Source organism: Rhopalosiphum padi, chromosome 1 (genome assembly GCF_020882245.1).
Source record: "Rhopalosiphum padi isolate XX-2018 chromosome 1, ASM2088224v1, whole genome shotgun sequence".
Classification (NCBI taxonomy): domain Eukaryota; kingdom Metazoa; phylum Arthropoda; class Insecta; order Hemiptera; family Aphididae; genus Rhopalosiphum; species Rhopalosiphum padi.
Genome location: NC_083597.1, coordinates 27,484,850 through 27,499,023, shown reverse-complemented (window position 1 = coordinate 27,499,023; position 14,174 = coordinate 27,484,850). Strand labels below are relative to the sequence as shown.

The window sequence follows — 14,174 nt, the reverse complement described above, 5'->3', positions numbered from 1 at the left end:
TTATGACTTATGAATGTATAAAATTTAATTTTTTTACGAAATCGCGTAAAATAACGATGTACGTATTATAATTTAAATATAGGTATAGGTAATACTAATAATATAATATATCTTACTAATTATCCTAGACTGACAAATCATCTCTGTTCAGAATCGTTTTTCGTATACAATTATACATGTCATTGAGTCATTGCATTCAAATTTAACACATCCATTATAGTGACCTACTCTCCATCTCTACTATATATAGCAGAGCGATACTCATTTTCCCACCCTTTTTTTTTTTGTATAAAAAATCAAAAGTTAATAAAGAACTTTATATTCATTTTAATACTAGTATAGCAGGTGTATTATTAATTATTAAATATTATATATATATTATAATATTATAAAATTATTATTAAAATATGATTAAAAACCCATATATAATTCTAATTTTTTACTTTCTATAGCTTCTTCTTTAGATAGTTCTATATTTTCTTAATTTATAGTATTTTTCTATTTATTCCAAATAAAAGGAGATTTACAATAGTGTGTAATATATAAACATATAAACATGTAAAATACAAAGCGAACTTTATTTTTTAATACGTACCTGTCGTATATGTTTTAATTACCAAATACCAACCATCAGTGGCGTATCCAGAATTTTTTTAGGGGGAGGGGGAACACATACTGTCTAAAACGTTATGAGGCATATTGTAGTATGCGTTTATGCATACAAATAAATATAAATCTTTAAAACAAAAAATAGTAAATACGGCCAACAAAGGGGGGGGGGGCATATCCCCTGGATACGCCACTGCCAACCATAATATATTACATGTATGTACAATTACCGAAAATTATTCAAATACCTGACTATATGTTTGAAAATTACGAATAATTGTGAAATAATTATTCGAATAAAATATTCTCTATAAATAATCGTCTGATTACAATTTTATTCGAATGACATCCTACATTTGAGTAAAGCCAGTATAGGTTGAGTCTATGACATCAGTGTCGTCGTCCAACTATGGCCCAGATTCCCATAGTACATGCGAAAAATAAACACAATTTGAGGGGGGCTTGGAGGGCTAAGGTCACACAAAATCAATCATAGCCCCTCCCTCCAAAATGGTTTGTATATATCTCCTTCCACCTTCAGGGAGAATACACCCAGTACATACATGTAAATTATAATAGCCCCCCCCCAAATTTAAAACTAAAATTGTGCATATGATATGATACGAAGGTTAGGTAAAACCTTTGAACTATATCAAACAGCCATATAGGGTAAAACAGGCATAGTTAATATATACATTATATATTATCTATGAAAGCAGGCAACCAAGAAAAGTCATGGAAAATTATATACATTTCGACATTTTCAAAACAGAGAAGAGAATAAGTTACTCGATGGACAATGAGATATTATTTTGCGTTATTAAATTTTTTTTTTAGTTTCTAACCCGAGTGATGTTTGTATTGATTTTATGATTTGTTTTTTTTTAGTATTTGACACGATACCTTAACTTAACTTGCTAACTACCTAAGTGGGCAAGTGGTTAAGTAGTTAATACAAATATAGTATATACAATGCTTCAATTGTCAATTTGAGAGTAGTTTTGACTTTGGAATAGGTAGCAAATTAAATCTTGTTTGTATTTTAAAGAAGTCCAGTATTTTTCAATATAAACAGAAAAATTATAAAAAAATTAAGAGGTTGTCATACCCGCATGTGTTGTCTCCGTCTTATTAGTACGTATAACATAGCAAATTTACGCTCAGCGAATCAGGTTTAACGCCGTTAGTTTAAAAATTTAAGTAAATCGATCTATTATGAAACTTGATATTTTTAGTTTTTACTCAATTTTTAGCAAGTTATGCGTATATAATATACATATACCATAAACATATAGGGGGTCCCAGGATTTTACTTCAAGTGCAGCACATTTAATTACACATTTATTACAGAATACATATATATGATTACCACACTCACACACAAATATACAATTAATTCATTTTTCCTACTTGCAATTTTCAATTTTATTTTATTTATATAAACAGTTAATTTTAATGATTTTAATTGTTATAATGATTAATGAAATAATTATTAGTTATAACACCATTCGGCATATTGTATCATTTAGTGTTTTAAACTCTTCGATGACCTCGTTAATATCCACATTATTAGTTTTAAGTTGTTCATCAAATAACAACATCAGTGAATCCAATCTTTTTTGGGTCATTGTTGTTCGAAGTTTACTTTTAATAATAGCCATTTTTGAGAAGCAGCTTTCACAACTGCAACATATAACAGGTATAGTGTTACAAATAATTGTAAAGCTTTAGAAAAGTTAGAAAAAATTTCACTTTTATTAGAATCTTGTAGCCAATCTAATCAGGTCATGTATTGTTTTAACTGAAGTACTACCACCATTTAGTATTTCTGTCATATTTTGTAATAATATCACCACTTAACAACTGACAAACAACTAACAACATTAAATCGTGAAATAAAAAAGATATTATATAAATTATAAAACACCAACCGGCAACCTTAACTGAGTTATGAATAATTAAAATTTATATTATGATGACAAACAATAAAAAATAAGGGTAGTCAAGTGGGTATCGCTCTGTCGTATAGTATAGAGATAAAGAGTAGGTCACTATAATGGATGTGTTAAATTTAAATCCTCATAAATTGTTAATTTTTCAGTTAAAAAAAAATCGAAAATATTTTCAATATTTTTTATACAAAGATTTATAAATTGAATACAAAGTTCTTTATTAATTTTTGAACATTTATATTAAAAAAAGGGTGGGCAAGTGGGTAGGGTATTGCTCTGCCGTATAGTAGAGATAAAGAGTAGGTCACTATATAATGAATGTGTTAAATTTGAATGCAATGACAGGTATCATTGTATACATACGAATAACGATTCTGAACAAAGTTGATCTGCCAGTCTAGAATAATTAGTAAGATATATTATATAATATATTATTATAGTATTACCTAAATTTAAATTGTAATATATCGTTATTTTACGAGATTTCGTAAAAAATTCAATTTCATACGCTCATAAATTTTTTTTTAAATTGACGCTAAAATGTTTTTTTCTGTTGTTGAAGGAAAACTTTTGGATAACCTTGTATTAGGTTTTTTAACCTTAGGTATAAATCACAAACATTTTACGAATTTTCAACTTCAAAATTCCTTGCAAATTTTCGTGATTTTGATATATTTCATAAACATTGAACTTTAAATGCTTATAAACAAAAATTTATGAATAACAATTTTTGATTTTTTTTACTATACGATAAGTACAACTAATAATAAACCTTTACCTTGTATTCAATTTTAAAGATTTTTTGGATTGCCAATTTTTTTTTATATACATTTAAAAAAAAAATTAGAAAAATCGAAATTTTCAATTGTCTATAAATAGCTTTAAAAAATTCAAAATATTTTGAAATTTGGCAAAATATTAGGGATACACTTAGATAAAAATATTAACCTATAATACATAACAAAAATGATTTCTCAACCCTGCATCTGCAATACTCTTTCTGATATGTCATATGTGCGAATGTTCCACATGTCATACTATTTTTACTGTATTTCACAATAAATGCCTATTTTTATAGTAATTCATTATTGAATTTTTTTTTTCATAATATATTATTAGATCATAGAATATAGTGTGATTAAAAAATTATCTTTAAAATATAAATTATAACATTTTATTAGAAAAATAGGTAAATGTACAAAAAATAATAATTAATTGTATATGTGTTAAATTAACATAGATAAACTAAGATACCTATACGATTAAAAATAAAACAAAATTAATACCTAATAATTTTAATGTGAAATATATCCAACTAAGACTAACCCACTTACAATGATTTTCATTAGATAGTAATGTAGTACTGCAGTAGCATTGATTTTATAAAATCAATGGTAGTAGTGTAATAGCATTAAAACAGATTATTGTATTGATCAAGAATATTGAATGTCTATATTTATATTAATATTAAATATTTAACTACCTTTGTTAGGTACTCAGTGTTTTACTAAAAACAGTTGGTTAATAAGAATATAATTAGAATATTTTAAGCAAACAAAAGTGACAAACAATAAAACAGTAATTGAGTAATATGACACTTAACTAATAGGTATTAAAATAAATAAATGAAAAAAAAATAAAAAAATTGCAGGTTAATGTATAAAATAAAAATTAAGATAATAGAAAGATATAAAAATGTAATAATATAAATAAAGCTTAGTCTTTAAAATCTATTTGTGACTAATTTAAATGATTTAGCATTTTTAAAAGGTATTGATTAAATATACACTAAGTAAACGTACTTAGTACTAAGTATATTTAATCAATGAAAAAATTTAAGTATAAATAAAAATAATATTTTGAATGCAATAAATTTAACCAACTAATAAAATGTATGTAGGCTCTTCAGTAATATGTAATACATCGTGAATATAGTTATTAAAAATGCACGTGTTTATTAATTCTATCTGAAAAAAAATCAAATTAATATTCAATTTTTTATAGTATTAAATATAAGTAATATCCCTAAATTAATAATTTAATTTAATGTTTATAGTAGTTATATATGATGATAACAAAATAAATGTATACCTATTATAGTTGCAATACGATTCCAAACTGTTTGTTTATATATCAATAGAACTGTATGACTTTTACTCAAACTATAAACATATCAATTAAAACATCTATAGGATATAGGTAAGTCACGCATAGGTTTATTAAGATTTTTAGATAATACTTCTTTCGTAGTATATTCAGTTTCAATAGCAGTAATTTCACTAAATCCATGAATAAAAACATGTAATTTTCAACAATTTCAATCAAAATGTTATACCTATTTAACAAAATGTACTAACCTTGATGTTTTTAATTCAATTTTTGGGGTTACAGAAAGACTCCAACATGTATTAGTATATTTTTCAAAACTTATAGATTTAATTTCATGTTCATGGCATTTGTGTTTAAAGAGTTCAATTGATGTATAACCACTAGAATCTCTAAAAAATATTAATGTTTAAAATCATTTTAAATATTAGCTATAAATTTATTTTTATATTTAGGTACTTTTCATCAGTGGTTCTCAACCTTTTTGCGGTCGCGAACCGGTTAGGTCCATTTAAGGTGTAATACAGTTACAGTACCCTTTTAATCGCAGACCGGCGGTTGAGAATCACTGCTTTACATAATATTAAATGAAAACTCATAGTAAATTTTATGTCTGAAATGTGTGTTTGTATTCAATAAAATTAAAAATAATTCTTTTTTTATTTTATACAAATTTTTTATATAATATTATATAATAACATTTTAAATTTTAAAAATCATTTATTTAATTAATTATTTAAATAAATATATTATATGAATAAAATGTCTTACATAGTTATAGATGAAGCTGTTAGACTGTAATCAATAAAAAATTGTAGGCAATATTTTGAACATCTTATACACCTTGAATATTCAAACTTTTTATTGTAATAATAATAATAGGGTGAATCTGAAAGAAAAGAAGTATGTATAATATATAAATATTTATCTGTAGACTGTAATAGGTATCAATAGAAATTCAAAAGATTAATTTTTAACCTTTTCTGTTAGTTTCGATTGACACACAACTGTAGAATAATATTTTGTTAACAAACTCTAAACCTTGTACACTAAAAATATCAAAAAAATGCAATAAAATATTTGTAGCATACTTAGATAATGTCCACATAGACTTCTGAAAATGTCTAAAATAACGCATAACCCTAAAAAAAATGTAGGTATTTTAGTACATGTAAATTATTTTGAAACTTCTATACCTAAAGCTACAGTTTATTCCAAGTAAAATTTTACTTACTTAAATACAGATCCCCAAGCTAAATCTGATATAACCATGTAAGGTAGGGTGAATAATTTTGCTAATAGCATTTTTTTAGATTTTAAGAATTCATTCAAAATGTTATTATGTGAGTCAATGTATCTGTCTAAAGTATATGTGATGAAATAAGGCATTCCTTGTACTTTAGAAAACTAAAAATATATAATCAACTAATAATATAAAACAATAAGATATACGATATACATTCAATTAAAATATATGTCGGGTTTGATAAAAATATTCACAGCATTATTCCATTTGCAATCAATACATAAGGGGTTGTAGCCAGCCATCTCATAAATATTTTTCTTGGATAATATAAAAGAGTTTCGTCGAATTAAACACATTTTACAGTTAATTAGATTATATTTTTGTAAAAATATTAAAGCGTCATCAAAACCTTGATAACATAATTTAGCAAGCATCTAAAAATAATTTTGCAAGATTAATGAGAATAAAAACAATTTAATATCTACTATGAATTTTCATTATACCTCTGGTTCTGGTGGAAACATTATTCTAGCTACTCGGAAACAATTTGTTTTAGTCACTTCAAAACTATTATTTGATATCTTTAACTAAAACAAAAATAAATTTATTATATATTTTTTTTATAAATTGTACAATGATTATTGATTACTTATTTACCAAATACAAATAAATAAATATATTTATAATAACTATGTATATATATTATATTTATATGTGTGGTTGTTCTTTATTTTTTGTTTGTCCTTATAGATTAAAAAAATACAGAACTGTTTTCAATAAAATTTATATCATTAGATTCATTCAGACTCGCAAATGTTTAAAGCTTTTTTAAAAACACTTATAACCTGCTATAGGGTGGCTCACAGTCATGGGCGCCCAGGGGGAGGGGGCAAGATGGGGCATTCCCCCCCTGGAATTCAAATAGAATGTTGAACATTTTAACTTTTGTTTTGATTTATAAACATTTCATCGATATTTTTACTTTAGTGTGTGGGGTTGGTATTTGATTTCATATAGTTCTAACACATTTTGTAGTTTACAAGGAATAAACTTTTTTTAATGTATTTTTTGGTATTTAATTTCTTTATGCCCCACTCTGATAAATTTCCTGCGAGCGCCCATGCTCATTGCTCACAGTGTACACACATTATAATTTGGTTTTAGCACACAAAAGTATATTATTATTACAGATTGCTAATATAATCTATGATATTGATATATTTAAAAAGAAATTGACTTACTAAATACTTTTGAATCGGATTGTCACGAGGACAAATATCAGTAAGACCACTAAATGGTGAAATAGTTATAGTGTTCTTATCAAGTATAGGTAGATTGTCAGTAAATCCACCGTCAATATACCTATATTTACCAACTAAAGGTGGCACAAATCCAGAAAATACTGGAATAAAAGCACTAGCTAATAATACCTGAAAAATTAAATGCATCATTTAAAATATTTTAATTTACAGTTTAAAACTATCTAATTATTCAAATTTAAGACTAAATACAACTATTCTAACTAGCAATGGTAAATGCCAAATGGTAATACGTAATAACTAGTAATTGCTAATCACAGTCAATAATAATAGTAATTTAGCATAGGTCATAGGTAAACAGTTTTTATTGGTTATACTTAGAAATTAAAATAACAATAAATAATAATTGTATTAAGTAGGTAGGTAATACAGTAGTTGTAGTAGGTATTACAAGTATAAACTATGCATATAGCACCTTAAAATATAATACATTTTTATTTATTTATTATTAAAGTTTAGACTGTTTAGAGGAGTGACATAAAATGATATATCTATATGATATATAGACAGCAGACGCCTTACTAACCCCTAATCTAATCTAGACGTTGATTTACTAGGAACTATTTTTGTTTTCACTCTACTTGACAACATTTAAGATACCGATTTAGCTATTTATAAGTTATAACTAAGTAACTACCTACTTATTCGATGTATTAAAATTCGCAGAAAAAATATTCTGCTTTAATATATGAAATAAAATATTTACACAATCATTCAAAAAATAATTTAAAAATTATAAATATAAAAAAAATTACAGCTAATATTTGTTTTTATGTAAAGACTTCAAATTATAAAAGAAAAAAAAGATTTTACCTACTAAAAGTATTATAAATCTTACTTAAGCAAACGTTACTTTGCCCCCTGATCTAGAACAGAACCTTCTAGTATTTCCCCAATCATTGCAAGAATCCCCCAAAGTGCAGTGTTATCCATTGCCGGATAAACCGCTGGTGCAAGCGGTGCATTGTATCGGAGCCCTGACTCTTCGAAATATTAGGGGGGTCCGGGGCCCCGATATTATGTACCTATATATCAAATATCAAAGTAGGTACCATAAAATAAAATAGATACTTTGTGAAATTTGTTTTGTTTTTTTCATATGGTGTATTGAATTTTGGTTTAAAACTATTTTTAATTTATTCCTATCGGATGTCACTACTCTGCAGTGGCGTGCGAACAGTCATTTTTTGAGACAGTTTCCTCAAGGAAAAAAATCGGGGTGAGTTATTAGGTGTGTCGTGTGCAACTTAGAACCTGTTATACTGTTATATAATCTTATAATGGTTGATGTTTTTTTATAATAATATGGCCTATTTTATCATATAGATACCTTAAAAAAACATATTAATATTTATAATTTTAATAATCAAAAAAAAAAAAATTGCAAAAAAACTGATGGTAGTGGGTTGGGTGGTCAAATTTTATGGTTTGCCTCAAGTCTGAAAAATGTTTTTCACGCCACTGCGACTCTAAATTTATAAATACTTGCAAAATTGTTCTAATCAAAATATTCAAAATCTATTGTTAATCTTCTTACCAAAAAATCTCCCCTACCCCCAGGAAGCTCAACCGATAATGGCCTCGTGACCTTCCTTATAGACTCAAGTAAAAAAATAAACCCATGTCAAAGTGCCATCACTGGATGATTCTTAGTGTTCTTACACTATGTCTACAACGTGTAGACCACAAGTCACTATAAATGTAATATCTTATGTTTATTGTACTAAAATGTGTACAAATTGTATAATTCTCTAAATAAAAATGATAAAAAAATAAAAAGTAAAAAACGTTAAAACTATTTGATTGATAGTCAATAAAGAGTGCCTATTAAATTATAAAATAAATCATCTTGTAAGTTGTATTAGATCTACCTAAGGAAAATGTAGTAAATTTTAATTTCTTACTTGAATTACTTCTTCTTTGCTAGAAAATTGAGATATAATGACATTTTTTCCATCTGGCACTCTTGTTAGCGATACAAATAATTTACCACTCACTCGTTTGTGCGCATCATTAGGTAAATCCTACAAGGAAAAAATTTATAATACATCTAATTTATTTAATTACAAAATATTAAAAAAAAAGTTATTTAACCTTATTTAGACGATTGTATAAATGTTCTGTTATGTTCATAGATGGGCTAAATGGGCCTAATGCTTTTGATCTTGATTCTTTTACAATATCTAACATTTGACTTGTCATCAATTCTAAAAATAAGAACACTTAGCTAAGTACGTAAATTACTATTGGTATTTACATTGCCCCAAGGTAGCTTTGCAGAGTGTATGAATAATATGTGTAAAAATAACCTAACACAAAAAGATCTTAAAAGTTCTTGTGTGGCTATGTATCATTTATATTATCTGGATAACAATAACTTATAATAGGGACGCCCACAGAAATGTAGCTAGGGGAGGGGGGGGGGGGCAAAAAAAAATTGTAAGTACTTGAATACTTATATAGGAAGATTTACCGCTACATCTTTCATCTACTCATATTTTATAATACTATCGTCTATCATTAATAATTTTTTAAAAATCAAAACTAATTTAATAAGTTAATATAAAATTACACTATTAGCTCTAATATTTATAAGAAAAAACATAATAAAGTTTAAACAAAAAACAACTTTATTTGATTGAATTTACATCATATTTTATTATTTTATTCAAATAGCAATGGAAATCTTTTTTTGTTTGAAGTAAATAAATTAATTAAATTAATTATTTTGAGTTTTGACTCGTCCGCGCTAACGGTCAAGCTGTATGAACCAGCTAAAAGTGACTCGGCGAATGAAAATAATCGTTATGTCTCTTTTTACGATTAAATACCTCCTATATGACTTGATAAATACAACTGATACAAGGATTGCCGATTAGTCGCTGAATACCCAAGATCAGCTTTATGTAAAAAACTTCCAATTTCGTAAATGACACAAAAATTCTCAGGGAGGAGCAATTGCCCCCACTCCCCCCTTCCAGTGGGTCCCTGACTTATAATAAGGTGAATAATTATTAAAATATTCAGTGACTCACTAGCTGGCTCGAAAGTAGGGATTTAAATATCTCAATGAGCTTCTAACTACTGAGGATTATGGTATAGACTATAGAGGGTTGGGGTCCTCCCAACCGTCCTGGTCGTTAGTCATTAGTAACCACTAACCACTAACCACTAATATGTTTAATAAATTAATAACTATAATCAATTGCTATTTTACTAATAAGTAAAATTAAGATTTATAAGAATTTTAAACTTCTAATATGAAATTATGTTATAGCTTTCTTATTAATCGTTTAATGGCGATTGATGCACCTTTTTGACACACTCATTAGTCATTATATTAAATGTATAACATTCGTTTCATCATAAATTAGGAAAATATAGTCAACCCCTACTGATACCAATCATGTATTTGGACATTTATTATTATAATTCGTTATGACAGTTGACTCTAAATATTATAAGGACCGTGATAATATGTTTAATCGCGTGATTTGAATTTAAATAAATTATATTATTACTTAACATATACATATATCGATATATCTAATAATATAATATATAAGTGATGATTATTTGATTATAACATAAACCAAATAATTTTATATTTTGAGCAGAACAAATGATTTTACAACTAAGAGAATTTTTTTATCTAAGTATATGTAGGTACACGTTTAATAAGGGGAAAAAAGCTGCTTTTCTGTAATTTCAAGGTTAGTAAGGTTAGTTCAGTTAACCTTTTTGTAGCCAATTTGATCTATATACTGTATAGTATATAGTATTCTAGTTGACTAGTTATTACTTAAACTAATAATAACGAATAATAATTCAAACAAAAAAGTCATCACTATATACATTATACATAGATAATAGATAAATATAAAATACATAATATTTTGTCGGTTTATATTCAACATTCTCGTTGTTTCTATAGTAAAAAAAAATTAGCTATTATTTATAGCCTATAGGTAATAAAATAAATAATAATATTAAAAAAAGTAGGAAGATAATCGCTCCGCTGTATAGTATTTATAGGCTTTGAGTGTACCTCATCATTGAGTAGGTACCTACTACCTAAGTCACTGTTAAAGATATGTTACATTTGAATTCAATTGTAAAGTATTGCATACGAAAAACATTTTTGATGATCTGTCAACCTATTAGGTACCAAAAAATAATATACGCCATTTTAAAATCAATACATTTATTGCTCCGCTCAAAATCTAAAATATGATTTTATTTATAATAGACAATAGGTACCTAATCAAATGAACATATAATATTGTATAGAGGAAGTTTGAAGTATTAAAAAAAAACGATATCAGAGATATTTTATGGGACAGTTGAAGAAAAGACAGGAGATATAAAAATTGTATATTATAAAATAATAATTATTTATGTAAAATTATCATAGGTATTAGGTAGTATAATATTAGTATCATATTCACATTTCATAGTTCATACCATAGTCCATAATATACAACTTAGTATAATAGTTCTATCACTGTATCGGTTAGGGACTAAGGTTATAGCCGTTATAGGTAACTAAAAATTAAACTTTTAAGTAAAATATTAAATTTACGAATTAGTTAAAAACTTACCAAGAGGTATGTCACAAAGCAGACAGCACGCAGAAATGGCACCTGCGGACGAGCCACAAATTTTATTTTCCAAAAGGTACGGCGCGTAAGTTTTTAAACACGATGCCACCCCTATGTGATATATGCCTAAAAATCCACATCCAGAAAACGATATATTCATATTTTGATTGTTAACAATCACGGATAAATTATACTAAGAAAGTATGAGAATTTCTTCTATATTGATTTGAAAATCCGTGTTGAATATTATGTTATATTATTTAAATTATTTTAAAGTAATAAATTGGACAAAAACTAATACAATTTAATAACTATTAATTTTAAGAATTACAAATAATTATCAACCACGATTTAATATTACTGATTAGTGTTTAACGAAAGAGATTTTCTGTTTCTTTTTGAAGATCTCATAGATTCAAGATTGTATAATAACAATAGCCCACATTATTATGCCCCTCCCAAATAACTGAAATAACCATAATTAATATAATCATTTTATTTGTATACTGATAATTTATAGGTACATAATATTAATTAATGAGCGATACATTGTCGCAATAATAACACATATATAGGTACTCGTTTAAATTTATTAAATTTAGTACGTGTGTGTGTGTGTACGCGCGCGCGCGCTCCATGTGAGTTTTGGTCATGTGATATTAGTTTATATTACAAGTTATCTGTCAGTTATCACAATATTATGTCAATATCTATAAATGTATAATATCTAATGTTTAATTTTAATATCATTATTACATTTCATTATAATTTGTAATAGTTTGAACTGCATGGAGCAGCAATTTGAGCTATTGTTGTTTTTATGTTACTATTTACTTCATTACCAAGTTAGTAGTTAGTAATTACTTACTATAGTTACTAACCAATTTCTATAAATATAAAAACACTTATATTGAAGCAGTGAAATTGTGAAATACTAATATACTATTGTAGTATAGTCTATTAATTAGTAAATACACTATAAATATTATTAACTAAATACCTATGTTTAAATACAACAATTACACAACAATTGATTTTTCCACAATCATTATGTTGGACGCAGATGGTAGATACCTAGTACCTACGTAGATAGCAGATAATTGTATAAACAAACATATAAACCTTATTATTTAAATAAAACAGTCAAATTATGATAAAAGATCGTCGATAAGTACTACCTATATACATATTATTATAACCACAGGCGTAACGTTGGCAACTTTTATGGTAATGGCCATGAGGCCATGAGGGGGTGAGCTAACTTAATTTTATATCAATGTAACCACATGTACCAAATATGTGCCTACTGTAGTATATTAACGTAATAATAATATAATATAGGTATTAGCATTGATTATAAATACTATAATATATAATCAATGGTATTAGGCATAGACATAATAGATATATGTCTATGGTATTAGGTGATAATATCTGAATTAAATGTTATACTATACATTTGTAATAAAAACTTATGTATGTGTTTTTAAGTTAACTTACTATAAAGACCATATTCTTAAATATTTCGATTTTATACCATTTAAGAATAAGTGTATTATGACTTTATGAGTTATGACGATAAAAACTTCTTTTTTCAAATAAAAACCATCCTATTTTATAGTAAACTGCGAAGATGATTTTTTTTATTTAATATTGATATAGGTATTTAAAAGTAAAAGTTCAAAAAAGTAGTTTCAAAGTTTCTCAGTTATTAAAATGTATATACCAAGGATAATATAGTCTTAAAAATAGTTTAACAAATATATTATAAAACACCTACATGTCCTACATAGCTACATATGGCTGCATCCGAATTGCATGCAAAAAAAATAATATGTCCGAATTGCATGTCACCTCTTAGAAGGGTTTGTCTGAATTGCATACCTTGTAGATACCCACACGTTTATTTATCATACACGATGCACTTATGTACACAACTTAAACTAGTTTATAACTTTATTTTTGACTTTTCTTATTTTTAAAAAAAATCATGAATAGAAACGCTTTATGATATGGTTGTTATGTGATTAGTTTCTAGATTAAAATATTTTTTTATCCGAGTGATGGCTATTTCCACCATCTATTTGGGTTGAATTTTCTAATTCTACTATGTGTACTATGTGTACAAACTACAAACTACAAGGTACAACCAATGCTTATGAATTATTCTACAACAAACCCAATAGCATATTTTACTCTCCTGCAAGTACTAATATTTTTCAATTAATCGATAGTTGATGTCTTAAAACAAGTACAATGTAATACATAAGTGAAAATGCGTAGTTAAAATTTAAATAATAAACGTCGGGAAATACTAAATAAAAAAAATGTATAAGTTCAG

The 14,174-nt window shown here is 26.2% G+C and overlaps 1 protein-coding gene across 2 annotated transcripts; it reads right to left on the bottom strand.

Moving 5' to 3' along the window:
• Nucleotides 1-4,312: 4,312 nt before the first annotated feature.
• LOC132931995 (patatin-like phospholipase domain-containing protein 2) lies at nt 4,313-12,162 on the bottom strand. 2 transcript variants are annotated; one of them, XM_060998154.1, is made up of 12 exons: nt 11,834-12,162; nt 9,327-9,439; nt 9,137-9,256; nt 7,155-7,343; nt 6,417-6,500; nt 6,168-6,347; nt 5,902-6,074; nt 5,646-5,809; nt 5,439-5,556; nt 4,919-5,059; nt 4,653-4,723; nt 4,313-4,528 (listed from the first exon to the last, which is right to left on the bottom strand). In XM_060998154.1, the coding sequence occupies exons 1-12, from the start codon at nt 11,991-11,993 to the stop codon at nt 4,500-4,502; spliced, it is 1,542 nt and encodes a 513-aa protein (XP_060854137.1). In that variant the 5' UTR covers nt 11,994-12,162; the 3' UTR covers nt 4,313-4,499. The 2 variants fall into 2 exon arrangements, with proteins under 2 accessions (XP_060854137.1, XP_060854138.1); XM_060998155.1 differs by lacking the exon at nt 4,653-4,723.
• Nucleotides 12,163-14,174: the final 2,012 nt, after the last annotated feature.

What these genes read in the sequence shown, in the direction of transcription:
- LOC132931995 (XM_060998154.1), bottom strand. Translation starts at nt 11,993, where the DNA reads ATGAATATATCGTTTTCTGGATGTGGATTTTTAGGCATATATCACATA. An exon ending in GCAAAGAAGAAGTAATTCAA is followed by an intron (nt 7,344 to 9,136) that starts GTAAGAAATTAA and finishes TTAATTTTTCAG; the next exon opens with GTATTATTAGCTAGTGCTTT. An exon ending in ACAGCTTCATCTATAACTAT is followed by an intron (nt 5,060 to 5,438) that starts GTAAGACATTTT and finishes AATATTTTTTAG; the next exon opens with AGATTCTAGTGGTTATACAT.